We start from the raw sequence: 21,762 nt of genomic DNA on the forward strand, positions 1-21,762 counted from the left end.
TTCCCTTTTTAACTTCCCCAGAGACACTTAGAAGTCATCTAGAAAAATGCCTCGCTATATACGATGAGCACATTGTTTACACCATAAGAGAGCTCATGGTGTAAATTCCATTTTGGAAAACCTATACCTTTTGTGCTCCTATACAGGTTAAACATTTTGGAACGAAAGGCAAAAGCATCTTCCTCTGACCCCTTTCAGATGAGTGGAAGGGAAGAAATGCAGATGGAAACAATAAAAGCAGTTTGACAAGGCAACTCTAACTCTATATTTTTGAGGGCATTACATATATATTACCATCCCAAGGGGGGGGAAAGTAGCTCTCCAGATTTTCAGAGCTGCTTACTTAAGTTGTTGGCATTAGATATATTTAATGCTAATAATAAATATGAATTCCATGGTGTGAAAGTTTAGAGAGCACTGTTCTTTCAACTTCCCTGAAACAATTGCTTGAAGGCTTAAGTCAGCTCCTTCAATGCAGTTGACTTGGAGGCATCTGGGCTAGATTGAGGGGTTTTGTTTCTATGTGTGAGGAGGGGCTGGGGGGTGACTGGGGGAGTTATTTATTTATTTGATTTTGTGAATCGGAGTTGTAAAAGCCATCTGAAATATTCATGCAGAATAGTCTGAGAAGCCCGTTTCTGTTTTATTTACTGCACAGTAGAACAGCCACAGCGGATTAGTTCTACAATACCCGTAACAAAAGCCCAACAGCTGATGCATGTGATGTTAGGAGGTGACAAAACAGTTAAAGTATGCTGCTGGCTACAGGCAAGCAGTCAGCAGATGCAGACAAAAGGGTTTGTGACAAGAATAACTCTCTCTCCAAGGCGAGCAGTGAAGAGTATCCAAAATACCAGTACCCTTTTCTCCTTGACATTGTCTTCTAACAGTCAGCATTTTATTGCCCTTTTATAGTATTAAAAAAAAATGGAGGAGGAAGAAGAGAGAAAACCCACACACTAACTCACCAAAATACTAGACAGGATTTCACTTTTCCATTTGTTAGCCATGCCTACCCATACATATGTATCCTTTTCCATTTCTCTGTTGAAGCAAGTTTGGAAAAAAAAATAGCTCAAAGGATAAACCGTAAAGATGATTTCCCTTGATGAGGTTTGTAATCTATTGATAAGCTTAATAGGCCATTTGAGTCTTTGGTAACTGAGGAGGGGGCTAGGGAGAGAGGTCGATGCTTGGTTTGTTTTCCGTCCATTTCAGTGAAGATCATCTCACTGATGAAATGAGGCCAGAAGGCCAATTTTTAAAGGGGATTGAGGATGGAGGAGTGTCCATGGAGAACTGTGCAAGGGGCAAGGTTTAGGTCCCCCACAAGAGGCTGATGAATGAGCTTACGGATGGTTCAGAGGTGTGAAAAATCAGCTTCTCTGTCTCCAGAAAATAGGAGAGGCTGTCTTCTTTTTAACCTTTGTAATTCCCCTTCTATTCTCTGTGACATTCATTCAGCTGCCAAGAGCGTTTGGCAAGGTTTGGGCCAGCGAGCACACTTCCAGTGACCGCTAACCTTGGTATGTCCTGACACTTATGATGAGTATCTGCAGGACACAGAAGGCAGGCAGCCTGCTATGTCAGGCTTTTATTATGTACTGCAGAGGCTAGGGACAGTCAGTTTAATAAAACAAATCATCCTTGAAGGTAAAGCAACTGAGAAGAGGAGGAGGAAGACGGGGAAAAAATGTGTCTTTGCCACTCATTCTGATCATAATTTAAAAAAAAAAAAAAAGAACAGCAAAACAACCATCCACCCAACACACCGTGTGTGCGCAGCCCAGCTGTAGACTGAGCAGACTTGAAAACCTCCTCTCATTTTTCTCATTTCAGGGAAGCCCACAAGGCCCTTGTTTGCTCTGAGGAGACACAAGTACAAACAATTGTGATAAAATTAGTAGACACTAATAGCTGGTCCCCTTCAAGTTTATGTGTGCATTCAAGTATCTCATCGCATTATATTCTCCTCCAAATATCAGGGCAAGACTATCTGGGGTGAGGCTCCTATATTGGGATGCCTTTTTATCAAAACAAAGTTTCCACTCTCCTCTCCTGAAGAACTCTGGGCAAAGCAGCTCCCACAATAGCCTCAGAGTTCCAGCCAAAGATTTTGGAAGCCTTTTGTTTTTTCCCTGTGGCATGTCCAAAAGGCTTGGCCCTCTCTCCTCCCCCAACCCCTCCAGCAGCCTGTATTGTCTTGCATTCCAGTGACTTGATTGACTGTTGCCACCTGATGCTGAGGAGATACTCTAGGGTTCATTCTGCAGATTGTTGGGTTCTATTAAAAGAAACCTAGATAAGGGATTACTTGTCACTAAGGGATTTTCTGCAGATGTTTATTGGTGATTGGAAAGTCATTAGGTGTGAAGAGGTGCAGAAAAATTTGAGCAACATCATTCTTATAAGCCTGAATTCTAAGATGCCCTCTAAAGCATCACAAAGTGCCTCCCTACCTCTGTTAAAGGGAGCCAGGGGAAGTTTTCAAGCAGAGAAGTGAGGATCCCCTTTTCCACGGGTAATATTTCTCTACCTGTGAATGGAATTCGCTGGCCTCCTCTCAGAAGAACAGTTGCTACCCTACAGTATGCCTCTGGAGCCACCAGAAAAGATTAGTTGCTCCAATATTACAGGATTTCATTTTAACTTTCTTTTATCCAACCCAGTCTGTTGCATAAGTATCGCCTCAAAGTAAACACTAAATTAACTAACCAATTCATTTGTTCACAAGGATTCATCCCTTCCCAAACATAAACCAATAGCCAAAGTCTCCTCCTGGGAACCTTTTATACCATTTCCATTTATTTTGAAGTTACTAGCTCCTCTGTGGATTTTCTAGACAACAGATCCACAGCTTGTCAAGGTTTCGATGCCTCATATAAATAGTAGAAATTGAAAAGAAAAAAAACATGAAAAGGGAGCGAGCATGGTTTTAATGGGAAGATATCTCATTTTGCATCAGTTTCATTATCTCCTAGTTTCTTCATCTAATAGAATCTCATAGTTTTTTCATAAAGTGATGATTTCTGATATCTATTCCAACTCAAATTTTATCTTATTTCAGCATTAAGTGCATTTCTTTTTTTAAGTATTGAGGGAGAATATAACTGCTACTCTAGAGCAACATAGAGTAAAACAGAAGGCACGATCTCATTATGAGCTATTTATCAGATGACTCTGCACAGATACTCTGCTGAGCCTTGTAGGGGTTGTGCTGAATAGAAACCATGGCTCCTTATCGAAAGACACTTTATGATAAGGTAATCAAAACTTAGACACAAGTAGGTGGAAAGTTAATAACATCAAGACACAAATGCAAAAGATAATACAGTCTGTGATTACCACAAGAGAGGAATATTTAAAAGAGGATAAAACTCACTAAAAACCACTGAGAAGCAAAGTCGACTATGTGTCAGAATAATAAGATGGAAGTTGCACACCGCCCCCAAAGACATTACCTTGATTTGTTCTCGGGCAAATCCTACAACTACACTTCCCTCCCACCGGAGTGTTGATGTTGTTCTAGACATACCTCCCTCCTCTGATGAACTCCAACAATTCCCTCTTCCCATGCCCCTGTCTCCCCCTACTACCTCTGGGGTTCTTGGAGTGGGCAGGGCTTCCTCCCAGCAGCTGCGCACACCTTCATCCCTCGAAGCTCTCTGCCCTGGCACCCTGCATCCCTGAGTGTTCAAGGAACATAGATTTTCCTCAAGGTTCTGTTGCCAGTGTCCAGTGACACCACGCTTCTTGAAATGTGTATTTTAATAAGTGCCCCCCCAAACAACCTATGATCATGTTTCTGAGGCATTTGGCTAACTGCTCCCAAACCAAGTAGTTAGAGTGGTAGTTGTACTGCTAAACTGTTCTCAGCCAGATTCCCTCTCAGTAATGCCCATTTGATAAATTGTGCAAGATTATCTGGGGGGGGAAGGAAGGGAGAGTACGCAAAAAGACCGCTTAATGACTTTTTATTTGTTAAAGGTGAGTGAGAAAGCTAAGCTCTCCTTCAACAACAAATCCTCACGTATACTGGAGATGTGGGGGGAAATCACCAAAGGCCTGTGAAAAATCCACATGAATTCTCTACAGGGAATGGCCATTTGGATGCTTGGGTTTGCATGTCCACGGGAGACATGGAGCTTTGGGTGATTTTCCCAGCAACATTGGGAGCTATGTCCTGAGAAAGGAGCCAGTGTGGAAGTCTTTGGAAGGGTCTGCTCAAATATCTTAGTTTAAGATTCCTGTTGGTTCCAAATGGGGCCCCTTTTATTTTTTTCTGGGGAGATTTTAGGTTTCTTTATAAAGGACAATTGACTTGCTGTTAGGAGCAATGCATTTCTTTGTTCTATTTTAAATTTGAAAAACAGGGATGTGGAGGGATTGTTTAGTTGTCCTTACCAGTTACTATCATTATAAAAAGTTCTGTTGCACCAGTTGAGAGAAGGTGGGGAAAAAGGGATGGAGCATGTTCAGCATAGCAGTACCTCCCTTTTACTTGGTAAATGGCATGTCTGAAATGAGATGGAGAATCTTTCATCTCTTATATATGTGTAGACAGGTGAGTCTACATGTACAACTACAATAAATTTATGTCCTTATATGTCTGCACTTAATGTGAAAATAAAGCATTAATAATGCATAAGTACCCCACTAAAAGCAATCTACTGAGTGTCAATGTGTACTTAGAAAATTACGAGTTCATGGCATTATCCTGTGAATTCATTATGTTGGTGTGGGGAAAGATAGGCCATGCTTAACTATGAGTAACTTACAAAGAATAAGTACATCAGTAGTTACTGTTTTCCCTAGTCAGGAGATCAGACTATTAAATAAACAATTAAGAGAACACAAGAGAACCCACACACACACACACACACACACACACACACACACACACACACACGACACACACACACACACACACACACATTAATTGCCATGGAAGGAAAGATCTAACAAATAAGGATTCTAGAAAAAATATTTGGGGAATATTTATCTTGGAAATATTATGACCTTGAGTAATTCCTTTTATCTCTCTGAGCCTCAGTTTTCTCATTGTATAGTTGGGACAATAACATCTCATAGAGAGATTAGGAGAATTGAATGATATAATTCATATTCAGTACATAACACAGTGCCTGGCACACAGTAAGCACTCAATAAATGTTCATTTTTCTTATTAATATCTGTTGTGCAAATCACTCTTTTCTGGAGCAAATTTAATATCAAAGTAAAGTAGTTCTTGATGTAGTATTATAAGATTCAATTTACATTTTATATTTTGTGACTTCATGTTAATGTCATTATCTTATTCCTTTATGTATATAGAGCACTTTTTGCTGCAGATCAGTTGCATATACAGTTTAACATCTGAGCCAACAATCCTCTGAGACAAACAGGAAACTAAGATTTTAGAAGATTTTCTTCATTCAAAGTGTGGGTTTAGTTTATGTAGAGTCCAATTGTTTGTTATCCTATTTTAAGAACACATTTTGTTCCCATAATGGAAATCAAAAGGAAATGGGATTTAAATTCTGAAAAATTAGTTGGAGACTTTCTCTGGAATGCAGCTATTTAAATGAAGTGAGGAATCCCAGCAATCACCCTTTTTCTACCTTGATGTATACAATGAAATCCTAGTTTTTTCAATAGGTCTCCATGGATCCTCTCTTTGCACAAGTCTCATTCTAAAACGCTACAAAGCTGTCAACCCCACATCACAATGCTACTATATATAACGACTTTACATAAGAGAATAGAGCCGGCCATTTTTAGAAAATGCAGGTGCCATGTAAGCCCCTTTCTGAAAGAATGAACTTAGCTCAGTTTCCTTGGAAGAACTGTAGACTTGAAACTGAAAACTTTATTAATGCCATTGTCTCCTTGTATCAGCAGGTTCCAGAGAGATTCCTGGAAGTTGCGCAGATCACATTACGGGAGTTTTTCAATGCCATTATCGCAGGCAAAGATGTTGATCCTTCCTGGAAGAAGGCCATATACAAGGTCATCTGCAAGCTGGATAGTGAAGTCCCTGAGATTTTCAAGTCCCCGAACTGCCTACAAGAGCTGCTTCATGAGTAGAAATTGCAACAACTCTTTTTGAATGTATGAATAGTAGCAGTCCCCTTTGATGTCAAAGTTATATGTGTCTAGATTTTGATTTCATATGTATGTGTATGGGAGGCATGAATATGTTATGAAATCAGCTGGTAATTCCTCCTCATCATCTTTCTCTCATTACCTTTTATTTTCCATTGCAAGGGGATGGTTGTTTTCCTTCAGCCTTTAGTTTACTTTTGCCCGAGGCCCTTAACATTTGGAGACTTAAAATAGGGGTAATTTTCAGGGAAAAAGAATGTTGGCGTAAAGTCTATATTAGCAAGGAAGGGAATTTGTTAAAGATGCATCTGCTTGATTGATGACTTATTGCAAATGGCAGTTGGCTGAGGAAAACCCACGACACAGCACAGCTCTACAGACAGTGATGTGTCTCTTGTTTTTACTGCTAAGAAGTTCTGAAAACTCAATGAAACCACTTCATACACTTAAATATTTTGTTTGGCTTGAACTGAATAAGTAGCTTTTTCTTACATATTTAAAAATATGATGGATGAGCAGCTCACTTTTCAAAAGCACCCCAAAAGGCAAATTAAAAAAGAAAAACAATCACTATAAATACTTTTCTAAGAGAAATGGCACCAGTTCCTTATGGAGGCAAAGTCATTTTGCACAAAACGGGCTCTCTCAGGATGAGACTGGAAATTTCTACATGATCATCTAGTCACCTCCCTAAACTTTATATTAGGTTCTTCTTCATGATAAGTGAGCTTATATCATTCTTCATAGAGAAAAACCCTGTAACTTGTTGTTTTTTATTTCGCTTCAGATATTAAAAGGCACATAAGTTTCAAATTTATTCTGCTCAACTTTATATGCTTAAAAGAATGATTTCTGTTTAACACTTTTTCTCTTAAAACACTATTTGCTAAACACTTTTTTCCAGTAAGGAATAAAAGAAATTCCAACTTGACCATAAAACTCTTCCCTACACTAGAAGTTTGTTGACAGCTGTTAGCTGACTTAACATTCACCTCCTAAGAGGAGCACATATGAGAACGACCCGTTTTCATATACAATTCCACGCTACCCTGATGGGTATTCAAAGTGGTGACAGTCTAATTAATTGTTTCTTCATTTTAGGTATAACATTTTAAAGCAATTGATAATATCGCTTCCAATTCAGAAGCTAGTATTGACCAAAATTTAAGAAGACTATATAGCATAGGAAAATATGGGGTTAACCCAAAAGACACAATTTCAGCACACATAAGAAAGCTAGCTGCTATTTTATGTTTTCTTTCGGTGGTTCTCCTTTTTCCTTTTTTCACAGGTTTTCAATGGTATATAATGTCCCATACTTGCATTTTAAAAATCATATGGATTCACACTTGTTTTCTTAGATGGATTTTTGTGTGCAGATGCAGTAAGAATTCATTGTTCATTCTAATAGTGTTTTCCAGACCCCTCCTTTCCCCTAGGTTATTTGATATACACCTCCTAAGATGACACAGTAACAAATCTGGTATTTAAAACATATAGAACATACAATACCATTTTCTCTTAATTTTTATAAAAATTACATTTGACTTTGGAGAATGCAGGTTTTGACCCATGTGACTGACTAGCTGACCCGATCGCTGTAATTTAACATCATTTATAAATTCTGCTGATGGACAGGAATGTATGAACACAATTATTGTCAGCACAAAGCCTTAAAACCTGCTGACTTTAAATTAAACGGTGCAGTCTTATGATGCCCTGCATCATTCAGGAGACTAACAGGCCCTCACAGTGTGGACAGAGGGTGCAGCCGCGTGGGCTGGAGTACCAACTGCTTCTCTGCACCCACGACTAAACACTTCTCCCGGCTCACTCTCTCCTAATACACAGAGTCATCAGAGCCAATTTGTTATATTCCTGGCTTGCTTTAAAAAATAAGTTTTTTTATGATCATGACATTGGAGTAAAGCAGAAAAAAATTCAATCAGCACAAAGTAGAGAAGCAATCTAACTTGTAGTTACACTCTTTTTGACGTCCTTCTTTTGAAAGAGTATGACATTTACTGTTCATGACAGTATACAGCTGGGTCTCTGCTGTTCCATGTAATTTATATCATTATTGTGTTGCCATTTGCATGGTGAAAGGCAAAGCTGTAGTGTATTCACCTATGTAGACAGATTGCTAGGTAACTTTTTTTGATCTGGGGCAAGTTCAATATCGATTCCAGACTTATTTGAATTTTTAATATTATTTTCCCCTGCCTTTCTAATTTAAATAGACAAAATAAGTAAAAGTATGTGTTCACAACCAAATGTTGATGCACTCACCTACTGCTAATATCCTCTCAATGTTCACTGAGGCATAGAAATTATTTCAGAGTAAAAATTCCAACATGAGGATAAACTCACCTCTTTGTTCTGAAAATAGAACTCTATCACTTTGCTTTTAGGTGGTTTTTCCCGTTTTACAATCATAAAATCTTGTGCCTCCCAGTGCATTAGAAACTGACAAAAACCTGTCTCTCAAAACTCTCATTTAACAGGTTTTTGTTGTTGTTTTTGTTGTTTTAAAATCACCATCTTTTAAATCTTAGCTCAACTCTCACCAAGTGAAAATTGGCTACTTGGGAGAAAGTTAACTCTCTGTGGTGAGAGGCTGAAGGATGAGGGACAGTTTACATAGGAGAAAAAAAGAAGTCTAAAGTCTATGTTGAAATATCACACTACCACTTATTTTCTTCTAACCCTGAATTATTTTTGCGTATACACTTGAGGTTATAGTCTGTGCCTAGACCTAAAATGCACCAGCGGGGGGGATTTTTTAAAAAATCCTTCAAAATACCAGTTTTTTCCCACAAGTACAATTGTTCTTGTGCCTTCTGTGGCTTTCGATTTCATCTTTTTGACTTTATTTCCAATTACTACAGCTGCAATAAACACTAGATTTTTTTTTCTGGCTGTTTGACATAACGTTGATAGCTATGCATATTTTGTGTCTTTTTAAAACAAAGCGGGAGAATACGTTTTTGAAGAAGAGAATTTTTAGAACAGTTTGATACCGCAAATTATTTTTTCCTCAATTGTTTGAGCAGCATTCAAGTTTTGAAAATTCTTGTAGAAGCCAATTTTTTGTAACTGTGGTGCAAATCTTGTGTTTTCTTAGCCTAATGAAAAGTAGTATAGAAGCAATATTTCATACCATGTGCTATATATGTGTGTGCAGATGTGTAAACATAAAAACACATACACACATATACACACATGTAAAATATACATATATATATATGCGTGTGAAGTGGAAAGCTTACCTTTTCCTATCTAGATTTAAGAACCTATTTTAGACATTTGTTATGTTTTGTGAAAAGAATGTTCTATTTGCAACAAAACATTTAATTCTTACTGTATCTCTGGCTGTTTAATGAGGACGTTTCACATTAAATGGTAAAACACGTGGAAGATGTTAGAATGTAGTAATTATTTAAGTAAATGTTCACCCACATATTCCTGAAGTTTGCTTTGTGCCTCCGAGTATTATTTAATTAAAGTGTTTTATGTTTGCAGAATCTTTGTTACTGTACTAGGGATGTGGGTGAATATCATTTAAAAAAAATTTAAAACAACAAAAAAAAGCAAAACAGAAACACTAAAGCAGAGGGGAACTTTTATAAAGCAATGTAAATATTTAACCTCATGGCTGTTGTTACATAAGACATGAGATTTTAATAAATAACTACATTCTCACAACATCTGTTGAATTTATTAGGAACACTACAATGACTGTATAGACAGTTGAAAGCATTCTTGAAAATCCTGCTCTCTACTTTTAAAAGATAACAGTCTCTTTTATCAGATGTCAAGGGCAAGGGTAATGCAGTTTCTGTAAATTTATGAAATTTCTTTTCTATGTACATGAAGACATTTAGTAAGTAACACCCCCCCTACACACACACACACACACACACACACACACACACACACACACACACGTTAATAGTAAGTCATAAAGCTAAAGATCTGGGGCCTTTAAAAATAGGATGTCCCTCAGAAGCAATCATAAATTCATGAAAGAAAAAGTGGTTTACAGACTCCCCTGAAAGAAGCGGTGTATATGTGAAGACAGTGCTGAATCTCTTTGCCATGTATATTATAGCGTATTCATTGGTGTGAATAGTACAAATGTTTCCTTCTGGTACAAACTCTGTGTTTGCAAATTACAAGAAGCATTGTTTTCAAAAAGCTCCCCTTATTAAAATGTAACTGGTTTATATGAGTAAGCAGTTACTGTATTGCACTTAAATGTTATGTTGAAGGAAATGCAGTTTTGTTTTCTGTAGATCTGTTGGTTGTAAACCATCTATAAAACTAAAGCTAAAATGCTCATATTCAGAGCTGGGATCAAAACTGGTATTTAACCTTTGCATCTTCTTATAATTATCCTTCTAAGAATATAACAGAATCTGGAAGCATCTGGACTTTGAGTCTTTTCAACTGAGCCTTCTCTCAAATCTGATGCCCCCCCAAATGTACAAACATAAGCAGAACAGACAAATAAGCTGGCCTTCTTTTGTGAAAAAATATGTATTAATTCTGTATTTTTGAAATGTTCAACTCCTCCACATAGGGAGATTAAGCATTTTTAAATTGTACATTGCCACTTCAAATTTAGAACTAGAAACAAATGTATTTGGGGTTGATCTCAACGCTACCTAGAAGAATCAAAGGTCGAGGCTTCCCTTAATATTGTCCCAGCCATTTCTCATATGTATATAGTATAAACCGTGACAAAACACTGCCTTTATATTATTTAGCAATATGTTGTAAATAGCATTATTGAGCTCTTTTTTTTGTAATAAAGACCCTTGATTTGAATATAGTACAATAACTGAACTGATAAAGTCGATTTTTGATTTTTTTTTTTTTTTTTTAGCTAGAGGCAATTTCAATTGTGGATTTTTGTTGTTGTCTATTGTTCTGAAGACTTTGCATAATTTATTGGTTTAATTTATCCTAATTTATTTGATGAAGGTGTACAATTTTGTATTACCAAGGATGTACTGTAATATTAATTGATATGATAAACACAATGAGACTCCCTGTCCATATTAAAAAGAAAATAAAAAGGTGCAGTAGACAATTGATTTTAAAATAAAAGTAAAAAAATTAGTTTGGCAGCTACTAAATTTTAAAACAGGAAAAAAAAAGTTGTTGTGGGGAGGGTGGGAAAAGGGTTTTACTTTGTGTGTTTTAAGCTTTTGTATACTCTCCAAACTTTTACCTTTTGCTTTGTACCACTTAAAGGATACAGTAGTCCAATTGCCTTGTGTGCCTTCCATCTCCTCTTAAACTGAATGTATGTGCAGTATATATGCAAGCTTGTGCAAAATAAAATATACATTACAAGCTCAGTGCCGTTTGATTTTTTTTAAACATATGACATTTAATTTTTGAACCTAAGTCCAAATTGCCAGACAGTGGGATGGCTATGCCTATAATACCAAGTATGGAGTTTTCTTTTCATTACAATTCTTAATACTTCAAGCCTAACATCAGTGCACATAATTCCTAGAAACAACTTTTTGACTTCAAATGCCTTGTCATTATTGCCTCGATTTCATTCTGAAAACTTTTCTCTCCAATTTATCTTCATGTATTATTTATTTACGTATTTATTTAAGCCCTCAAACTTACCCCCCAAAATAGCTTTAGCTCAAAGTAATATTTTACTCTTACCAATTGCTGATGTCAGATGATTCTAAGAATAAGAAAAGATGTTCCCAAAGGTTACAGAATGGCAAATATATCACTTGAAATATGGAGGCCAAGAGCTTGTATTGTTTCTTCTCTGGTTGGACTCAGAACAAGGTAATAATGTAAAATTTCAAAACCTTTTAAAAAGATGCCTTTAGACACAATGGGCAATATGTTTCATAGTAAAAACATGGGTTGTATGGCTTTTGAAATTTTCCTTTATCTCTTTTGTTTTAAAATTGTGTTTTCTTTATGCTTGAATCAGGAAGAAAAATTGGCAGAATTCATTTACCTACTTGAGATTAACTCTATTACCCACCATTCTTCTGTCTATACACACTGTTGCAGACAGAATATTCTTAATATTTCAGATTTCTTTTTCTTTCACCAGCATGATGAAAACTTTATATTTTGACCTTGTTAACAAGTGTGCTTAGAATCAATGCACTCTCAAAACTTTACTAAATGATAATAGCATTTTCTCCACTTTTAACTCTTTTTCTACTTATGGCACAAATTTAAATTCCAGTCTTCCTAACTAAATTGTGCAAAAGAGCATCCCTATGTCCCTCTATGCTAAAATATGTATTTTCTTACTGGGGGAAAATCTTTTCTCCTTCCACCCTCTCTTCTTGGAAAGGAAAAGGCATTTACAGTAATGTAATGACTGTTTCATCTTCTTGTACTTATTTAACAGTGATCTGTTTAAAACAGAGTGAATAATTTCCATGGTGACCAAGTCACTAAGAAATTACAGCAGGTGGAAATGTTTGCTGGTAAGAAGTTTATTTAAAACACAGCTTCAAATCCTATCTTTTGTGAACCTAAATTATCTGATGGCATTGGTCTAGTATAATATGTAACACCATTCTCAACACTGATCTGAACTCTGATCACAAACCTTGCTGCACACACATCTCAATGTGTATCAGTGCCCGTTTTGTAGCTGAACACATTAGCTTCACAAGATAACTAGTTTCATTCATTATCTCCATTAACAAGTTTTTTCTTAAAAACCAACAGCTAAAAATCAGCACATATTTGCAATTAATTTGTTAATACATGCTGAAGTGAGATATAGATGCCCTGAGTAAAAGTCATAGAAACACATCAAATATTTGTTGAGTATTACCAAATTCTGGGATCTATGAACACTTCTGATTTTTAAAAGGCATAAAACACAAGAGAACTGTGTATAAGGGAAAACAGCTGCTACAATTTTAGAAAATAATGAGTATGATAGCTAAGTAAAATTGTGAAAGATTAGTAAAGAAATAAATGGTGCTATGCCCCCTCCCCAATGATACAGTCCTTTGGAGCGAGGCTTTATACTGGGGTAAAAACCTGAAGAGTAAATTTGAAACTAAAGAAAAAGTCATCAAGACAACATTGCTTGGATGTCGAAGACCTACCTCCAATTGCTGCTATTCTAAAAATTTTTCCTTGGCCAACCAGGGAAATCTAAGCAAATCACTTAACCTTTGGGTGTCCCAGAAGAATAAAACAAACTATAAAGGCTAAAGGATGATTAGAGTCAGCACAGTCACCAAGTTGACTTTTACCAAATGATTCCTACATGCCAAGAAAATGGTGTGTCAGATCATTTTTGCTTCCTGAGAGAAAGGCAATTTAAGTCACAATGTAAAGCAAGGGCAGCATTCTGAAGTTGTCCAAGTGTGTGCCAAGTGTGACTCTGGGTCCCTCTCTTTGTGTTCATTATTTGTTCTCCCTTCAGTAAGTGTCTCCACTCTTTGCCAAGCACATGGAGCGCTTGGGTTTGCCCCAGCCATCACTCTGTTCACAGCAACAAACCATCTGAAAAGTTAACATGAAGATACCACTGACTTGGTATGTTTCTCTTTCCAGCGGTACATGCATAAAAAGATATATGATGTGTGCAGGGATACATTTTTACTGGCTCCACATTAGGTCTGACGTTGCCTGGATACAAACAATTAGGGACTAGAGGCCTTCCCAACCAAACATAAGGCCAGGTCTTTTGAATGGTATCCTTCATGACTGCACCTTGAGGGAAGGCAATATGGTCAGTCAAGGCATTTCTGCTTCCCAGGCTTCCTTCCGCTCCTTCTCCAAGACTTGTTTCCTGCCCATGGTCTCTAGAGTCTTAAATCTCCCCCAAATCACTCGCAAGAATTCACAGAAGGAGGAACATTTCTCCACTGAAGACTTGGTTTGTTTTCCTGTTTATAAAGAAAAATGATTCACACTGATGGAATTCTACAGATAATCTAACTTAGCAGCGTCTATTCCCTAGATCTGTAATGTAGTTATTACCTCTGGGGTCTCCAGATTGGCACATCTTTTAACAAAAGGAGCTTCATCTTTATATTAGAGTACAATAAAATACTCATTTAATAAAAGAAGTTATCTGCTTAAAACAATAATGATTTGAGTATGACAAAACAGATCTCTATGTATGAATGTGAGTACTAAATAACAAGTTCTATTGAAACTTCATTTAAAAAAGGAATTCTTTGCTAAACAACACAACTCACTACTTCCATTGAATAGTGTAAGAGATCTTCAAGGATGAATGTGAAAATTAAAACAGACAATAACGTATGTGAGTTCTATCAAATCTTTAAAAAGTAGATTATTGTTATACCATGAAAATAGCACAGCACCTGGCACATGCTGTGTACTGATTTGCTATTAGTTCTCTCTCTTCTCTCCTAGTCGGTGACTTTTGTCACCTTGCTGTGTTGTTTTAGTTGTGACCTAAGGACTACATGCTGGCCCAGTCCACCTTCCCAGGACAGTCAGATTTTGAAGAATACAGAAATGCTGCAAGAACTGAAATCTTCTGCCCACTCTTGTCACTTCCCCAGGCCCTTGCGGTTGTGGCATATAGTGGCTATGGCCACACCTTCGGCCAGCCGTGCTTGGGTAGGCCCCAGAATAGGAGTGGAGCAGCTTAGAAAGATTAAGGTGCCATAACACCCTGAAACAGAATCACTTAGGCTGCCTCAATCCTGGCAAAGGGAAGGGTATTATTTGCAAAGCCCCCTGCTGAGTCTCCCAGGTGCTAGCTAGACAGACTCAGGAGATAGTTTGGCAGCCACCCTGGAAAAAAATGCCTGTGTCTCTGCAAATAAATCTGCCAGTGTAGAAAGCACTGGGTTTTCCCCAGTGCTTGTGCTAATAGTACTCTGCACTTTGCTGGTATTGGAAATTCCTTGGTGTGAGTAGCTCTAGACCATGAAAATGGGAGCTATGGATTTCTTGTCATTGTTATCCTTGACCCTCTGGGAAGTAATTCCTAAAATCAATGGTCATATTTCCGATTATTCACAAATGAAAAATCTTCAGGAACCAGAAAAAGAAATGTAATCCCTAAATTCCCCTTCACAGCTCTGCAACTGACAGTAAGATTGAGCAAGAACCTTGACGTCTAGCACAAAGGAAGGCAATGTGCATGTGCCCAAGCATGGTATGAGTATGTGCATCTGAGTGTAGATGTCTACATTCTAGAAAAAAATCATGAATACTATATAGATTACCAATTGAGTAGTATTTACATTTTTTCTTCACTCAACATCTAAGAATTTGTAGAATCAACACGGTAGCTTCATATGTGAAAAGTCTCAGTGAAGTGAGTACATTTTTAAGCAAATTGGGAATATCAAATTTTACTCCAGAAGTAGAAATCTTTAAGAGAATAAAGACCATAGAAGAAATTTTGCAAGCTGTCCAAAAAGAAAAATAAAATTCCTCTTCTTATTCCAAAGGCATCTGGCCTTTGTAGTTTTATGGATGGATTCTATCAAATATTCAAAGCGAAGTCATACTGTATAAATATGTATATATGTATCAATTTATTTATGAAGCCCACATTTATTAGTGCAAAAGTGAAAAATAAGCAAATACAGTCTAGAAACATAGTAAAAAAAAATACTGGAAACAAATAAGACTCATTATTTGTGACTAACTGATACAAAAAAAAGATCCGGACTTGCTCCTAGGTGAAAAGTAGGAAAAAGTTTCTTTTAAGTTGATTAGTTTTTTCTACCTTCTAATAATAGTGGAAACAAATATTATTTCTTTGGGGGGATATCACCTAACTCAATCACTATGTACTACTGCCTTCTAGTTTTTTCTTTTTCTAGGGTCACGCAACTTTGACTTTTCACCATTTTTGTTTGCCAGGTTGTTTAACTCAGAGGCCATGTCTTACTTTAACATTTCTTTTTGGAACTCTGAGTTTTGGGACAAAGCCAGATTCATGTAGTACAGTTTTAAGGATTTCCCTCAATACTTAAACAAAGAAGAAAAAAAGAAAAGAAATCCAGAAAAGTAATGCCAATTAAAGATAGGCTATTCAATCATGGCATTTTTATTTTCTGGAATATTGACTTAACATCAAAACCTATTTGTTTATATTCTAACAGGAAAGGATAAGTGTTGAGCTGGGCAACACTTGATGAAGCTTTTGAGAATTGACATTAAAGACAACAGGACCCTGTGGCAGAAGTAATTTATAAGACGTACCTTCTTATTTTCAACATTTTAATTTTGATAGTTTTAATTCTAAACTGTGGAGTGGAAACAACCACAACACAGCCATAATAGTCACCTCACAGTTCTTCTCAATCTCTTCTCTCTTCCTTCTATCTGGTTTCCAGAAAAGAATGAGAACTCACAGTAGAACTCATGACTGAAACTTGTACAGACAGTGGTCAAAATGAAAGTTAAGATCTTCTTTTTTTCCCTCTTAGTTTGGCAAAAAACAAAATAAAATTGTTGTGACATCCAGAGTTCAGTAGGGAATGGGATAAAAGGTTCTGTTCAAGAGTTCTGGTTGCAGACAGTATGAGTTAGTCCCACCATTCTGGAGAAGAAATTGGAAATATCCATAATTTGCTTAAATGTGCATGTTTTTGTCTCATCAACTTCACATCATCCTTGTAGAAATATTTGCACACATAAGCATACAGGAATCACAAAGAAGTTAAAATGTATGATTTATTTTCCCCCTACAACTCAGCTTAATCTCTGCTTCAAGTTTCCTTTTGGTCTGATGGCAGTAAACAATCTAGTCATGTTCGGGTACACTCAGCTATTTCAGATGAGGCCCCATCCTTTCTGGTCCTTTTCCTAGGGTAGCATCTATGTTCCTGGTGTTTAGCAGCCTGAGGATGAGAGAGGCTTCTGATTATAGGTTGATGTTTAACAATGCTTTATTTTCTGATCCTTGAGCAGGGAATCATGAGCCATTTGACTCCAAGTTGTTATCAGCCCACCAAGTTTGTGTTTGCTAATGTGACCACTACTGCTATTGGACTTCTGACTTGGAAGGTTCATACCACATTCTGCTAAGGAGCCCTCAGACACTCACCGATGCACTTTCTTCTCCATCATATTCTCTGCAGTGATTTGGACACAGGAAAGTTTGACTCTTTTCCCAAGCAACTCCAAAGCTAAGACCCTCTGGCTACTGGCACCTGGGTGGCCGCCTGCCCCCTGCTGCAGCCACACCATGTTGACCCAGGGCATTTCTGCATGTCTCCCATATTCTCAGTGCCAGATAGAGCAGAGACACAAATTTCTTCTTCAATACACCAAGCCTACTTGATTGTTCCATTACCCCTACTGATGCCCCAGCTCAGCCCTGGACACAAGGGACAAGACCCCTTTGCAGGGACAGGGCCTGATAATGTGCCTCTTCTCTTGGTCATTTCATTCCCTAGCTCAGGCAAACTTCTTCCAGCCATGAAGGTGAGTTAGACTGGTCCCTCATCCGTTGTGTCTGTTTTTTGTTGTGGGTTAAGCTTTATGCCTTGATCCTTTGGTGCTTAAACTTTTGAAAAGGCAAAAAGATTTATGTGATCTGAAGAGAAACCAGAGTATGATGCATAAACTCTTGAAACTAAAGACACTCTTTTATATCACACACACAAAAAGCCAGGCTCTAGCAAATTAAAAGCCTTGACTTTCAAGACTATTGTCTCAAAACAGAGTTAAGACCCTATTTAGAAATTCAAAGTTTCAAAACCTTGATTCTTTGTTCCCTGCATTTCCTCTATGAATCCCTTCAGAAGCAGTGCTTGCCCCTGACTGAATGGAGAAGGGTCACAGATAATTGGAGTTTGAAGCAGAATAACGTCAGTTAATACATCTAAGTTTTATGTAGCATGTTGAGTGATAGCCACTGCAGGATTACATGCAATAATGGAAAATCATAGACACATCAAACGGCATCATTAGGTGAATTGTTAAAATAAACTGTGTGACTTTATGCCTCTTTATGGTGAACTCAGCTTGGGTAGAACCGACCCCAAGAATAACAATTTCCCTGTTACATCACCACTACCACACACAAATTATATCTTTTTTTAAAAAAAGAAAAGTATGTGCGTTTAGTTGTAGATTTGTATTTTGATTCCATAGTCTGTGGAATACTATGCATCCACTAAAAGTCTGAGGTTGAACTATAGCTATGTAATGAAATAGAAAGTTATTCATAATATATTGTTGAGTTTTTAAAGTAAATATAGAAATATTTTTATGTAACATGATTCCACTTTTGTCTTTTTTTAAAAATTGATATATCTTTATCTGCAACTACAAATTGCACACACAGGTGTGCACAGACGCACACACACATAATGTGTGAGAACACATGACACCATAAAAATGTTACTTCTAAGGAATGTAAATGGGCAAGGAAGCATTTAGGTAAGGGGCTTAATTTTTCACATCTACATTTCCATAGTGTTTGAAATTTTTTCAGCATGCAGGCACAACTTTTGTTTGTAGGAGGCCTATTAGACAAAAGCACAGAGGCGGGGGTGGGACTGGAAATGTGCCCTTCATTGCTGGAGAGGAAGCAAAGTCCTGGTCTGGATTGGTACATCTCCTGGTCTGGTTTCCACTAGGCCATGGGCAGTCTGCCTTGACCAGATCACCCTGGTTATTGGAGACCCCCTGAAGAAAGTAGGAGGGTACAGCAGGTATGGGCTATGGAGCCAGATAGACCTGCCTCTGAACCCTAGTCCATGGTTTGCTAATTTTTCAGTCTTTTTCAAGTGACAGTGTGTTCTTTCATAAAATAGCACCTACCCCTCAAACTGAGGAATAAATGAGATGTGCTGTGTGAAGTGCCTGTCGTATCATAGCATGTGATGTGCTCAGTACGTGGTGGAGGAAGAGGATGTCAGATAGGAAGGATTATTGTTAACTTTGAGGAGGGGGAGACATGGTCGCCCCTACAGGGTGGTCACTGATATTTTAAGTGCCACCATTGGTGCCTTATTCCTTTTTCCTTTTCTTTTCTTTTCTCAATGTAATAGCCCAAATCAATCCTTACTGTGTACCTGGTAAGGGAAGCAAGCAGAGTACACACATAGAAATAAGCTAGGTACCTTGTCCTCAAAAGGTGTAGGCTCCCAATGGGCATGCAGGTGTGTGTTACAGATGGGAGGGAGGGCATCAAATACCACAAGTTGTAATGCTGTGTTTTGCTTTGCTCCATGCGATTGAGGGTTTGTAGTTCTTACCACTGTTAAGGGAGACATGAAGTGGAGTAGGGACAGAGGTAGGAGAACTTTATTTAAGAAGACAAGGGTTCAGGGTAAGTGATCAGGAAATGAATTAACTTGCAAAACAAATGACACCAAAATCATCCTATAGGTTTGTGTAGAAGACAAAATGGGAGAGTGAAAGGTGATGGTGAAGAAGTTTTTAGTTGCTAAAACTTGCTCCAGGCTAAGTGAGAACTAATGCTCACACTTCTGGGAATTGGAGTCTTGGGCAGAGCATGTATGAAGGCAGAACTAGAAGGCAGAGGAAATCTGGGCTACCCACACCCCCACCTGCCCTGACCTCTCACCCTGAAGCCTCAGGAAAGGGAAAATCAATGCACTCCCGAAGTGCAGGAGCCCAGGGTCTGGGGCTGGAATTTGACCCATGCAGAGTGTTTACTGATCTGGAGATGGATAGGTTCAAATGAGCTCATCTTTATCTCGAGAGGAAATTAGGGAGCCCAGACCAAGACAAAGCCACATTTTATTCAATGAAAATGTACCACCCCCACTTCTACAATGCACACAATATTACACAAAACAACTGCCTGAAGTACTCTAGTCTCCAAAGGTCGGTACTGAAAAGTCAACAAATAAGGAATTATGAGCTTAGAGAAAACTCAAAGCATTATTCCAGAATATCTTACACTTACCCCTCATACTGATCTGTATCCTCTTTTATTTTTTTCACAGTTTGCAAATATTGACTAAGTTCAAGGACAGTGATAGAAGGTCTAACTTCGGAGTTAGCGTGAGGTGAAATACTTAAGATGGTGTAATCCTATCCTAATGAAGAACATATTAGATGCCGAGGCTGGTTATGGGCAGTTCTTGTTCCCTGACCCAGTTGATATTTGCTTTATCAAGTCAGGAACTATTTTTGTCATCATTGTTAATCTTCCTCTCGCCAGATCTGTTTTGGCCGAGGGCATGCACTTGAGGTATGTTAGAAGAATGGAGAGCAGTATTGTGGGAAAGAATTATTGCTAATTCTGTCTGCCTACAGCTTCCTCAGCCCTGTTCATCTGATCTCAACTCGCTAAGCAAAATTGTAGATAGAAAGTCTTGCAAGTTCATGACCTGGTCCCAGGAAGTAGATTTTTGAGCTGAAAGCGCAAGACAGCAGCATTCCCATGATGACTCTAGGTCGCCATTGGAAAAGATTCTGCCTTCTTGCCCATTCGGGTAGATCTTGGGCGAATATTTTGCCAATAAAGTCCACCGTTAAGCAGATAAGTGCAACTCATTTTAGATTCATCTTTTGCTTCAATATTTCACAGGTCTTGCCTCAAGGATGCCATGAGATCTGGCCTAAGATCTCTGATAGATTTAGCTGAAACTCAGAATGAGCTAGCACTTCTGAACCATAAGCTCTTGGAGTTACACAGATTCTGGTTCAAATCTTAATTTCTCTGAGCCTCAGTTTCTTTATGTGTAAAATAATCATAACAATGTTCTCCTTGCAAGATTGTTATGAGGATTAAATGTGGTATTGTATCTGAAAGCATTTAACACAGTGCCTGTTGCTTAAAATGGGATTAATATGTTTTAGTCTCCTTCCTTCCGCTCAGCCACCCCAGCTGCTGGCGTATCCCCTTTCTCTGCTGCATACATTTGACATAGTGCAGTCAGGCCAGTAACGCTTGAGAAGATACCATCCTAGCAAGAATGAATAGAGAAAAGAAAATGTTATGTTCAGAACTCAATGTTCACTTTAAAATTTTATAGGCATAAACCATGTGAGCTCCACTTACATTTAAAAGAATGAAAATATATCAATAAACTTTAGTTGTGTGACTGCTTCCTTGACCTGGACATGGCTCCCCTTCACCAGCCTCCCCCCAAAATATCCATGTGGATACCATCGTTTAGAAAAGATTTTTTAACCTAAAAATCACAGATGTCATCATATTCCTCTTCTGATAATTAATAATGTGCCTTTGTTACTCAAAGAACTGATAAGTTCCTTGAATAGTTGGTTCAAGGGAGAAGTGATATTCGTTAAGACTCGTGGAAGACTCAGCTGCCATTTCTGCCTAGAGTTCTACTCATTGACATGACTTGTTTAAGGTATCACATTTAAATATTCTGGTAGATTATGCAACACTTAGCCACTTTCTCTCTTGAGCATCATGGGATTGGTTGTAATCCACCATGCTGTATCCTTCCATATCCTTTTGTTGGGTACCCTGAGTTCTCCAAGGTGTCTCAGAAAAAAAAATGCTTCCTAACCTTTAGAGAAAATGACTATTCACAAAGTAGATGCCCAAATGCAGTAAAGTAGATGGCTAAATGCACATTTTATATAAGTAGTATCAAAGATTCTAATGGTAATAGTTACTTCCATATACAATGCAGTCAATTCTCTAATGCAGTTAAACTGGTCACAGGGAAGATTAGTATGAAC

General features: G+C 37.8%; 1 protein-coding gene across 2 annotated transcripts in view; it reads left to right on the top strand.

Moving 5' to 3' along the window:
* Positions 1–11,471, top strand: part of PROX1 (prospero homeobox 1) — a 52,165-nt gene extending 40,694 nt beyond the window's left edge. For both annotated transcript variants that reach the window (XM_008070085.1, XM_008070086.1), the window contains exon 5: positions 5,902–11,471. In XM_008070085.1, the coding sequence (XP_008068276.1) occupies positions 5,902–6,087 (186 nt within the window). In that variant the 3' untranslated portion in view covers positions 6,088–11,471. The remainder of the gene's footprint in view (positions 1–5,901) is intronic.
* The last annotated feature ends 10,291 nt before the right edge of the window (positions 11,472–21,762 follow it).

This window comes from Carlito syrichta, unplaced genomic scaffold, assembly GCF_000164805.1.
Source record: "Carlito syrichta isolate Samal-C Ts95f unplaced genomic scaffold, Tarsius_syrichta-2.0.1 Scaffold312893, whole genome shotgun sequence".
Taxonomy (NCBI): domain Eukaryota; kingdom Metazoa; phylum Chordata; class Mammalia; order Primates; family Tarsiidae; genus Carlito; species Carlito syrichta.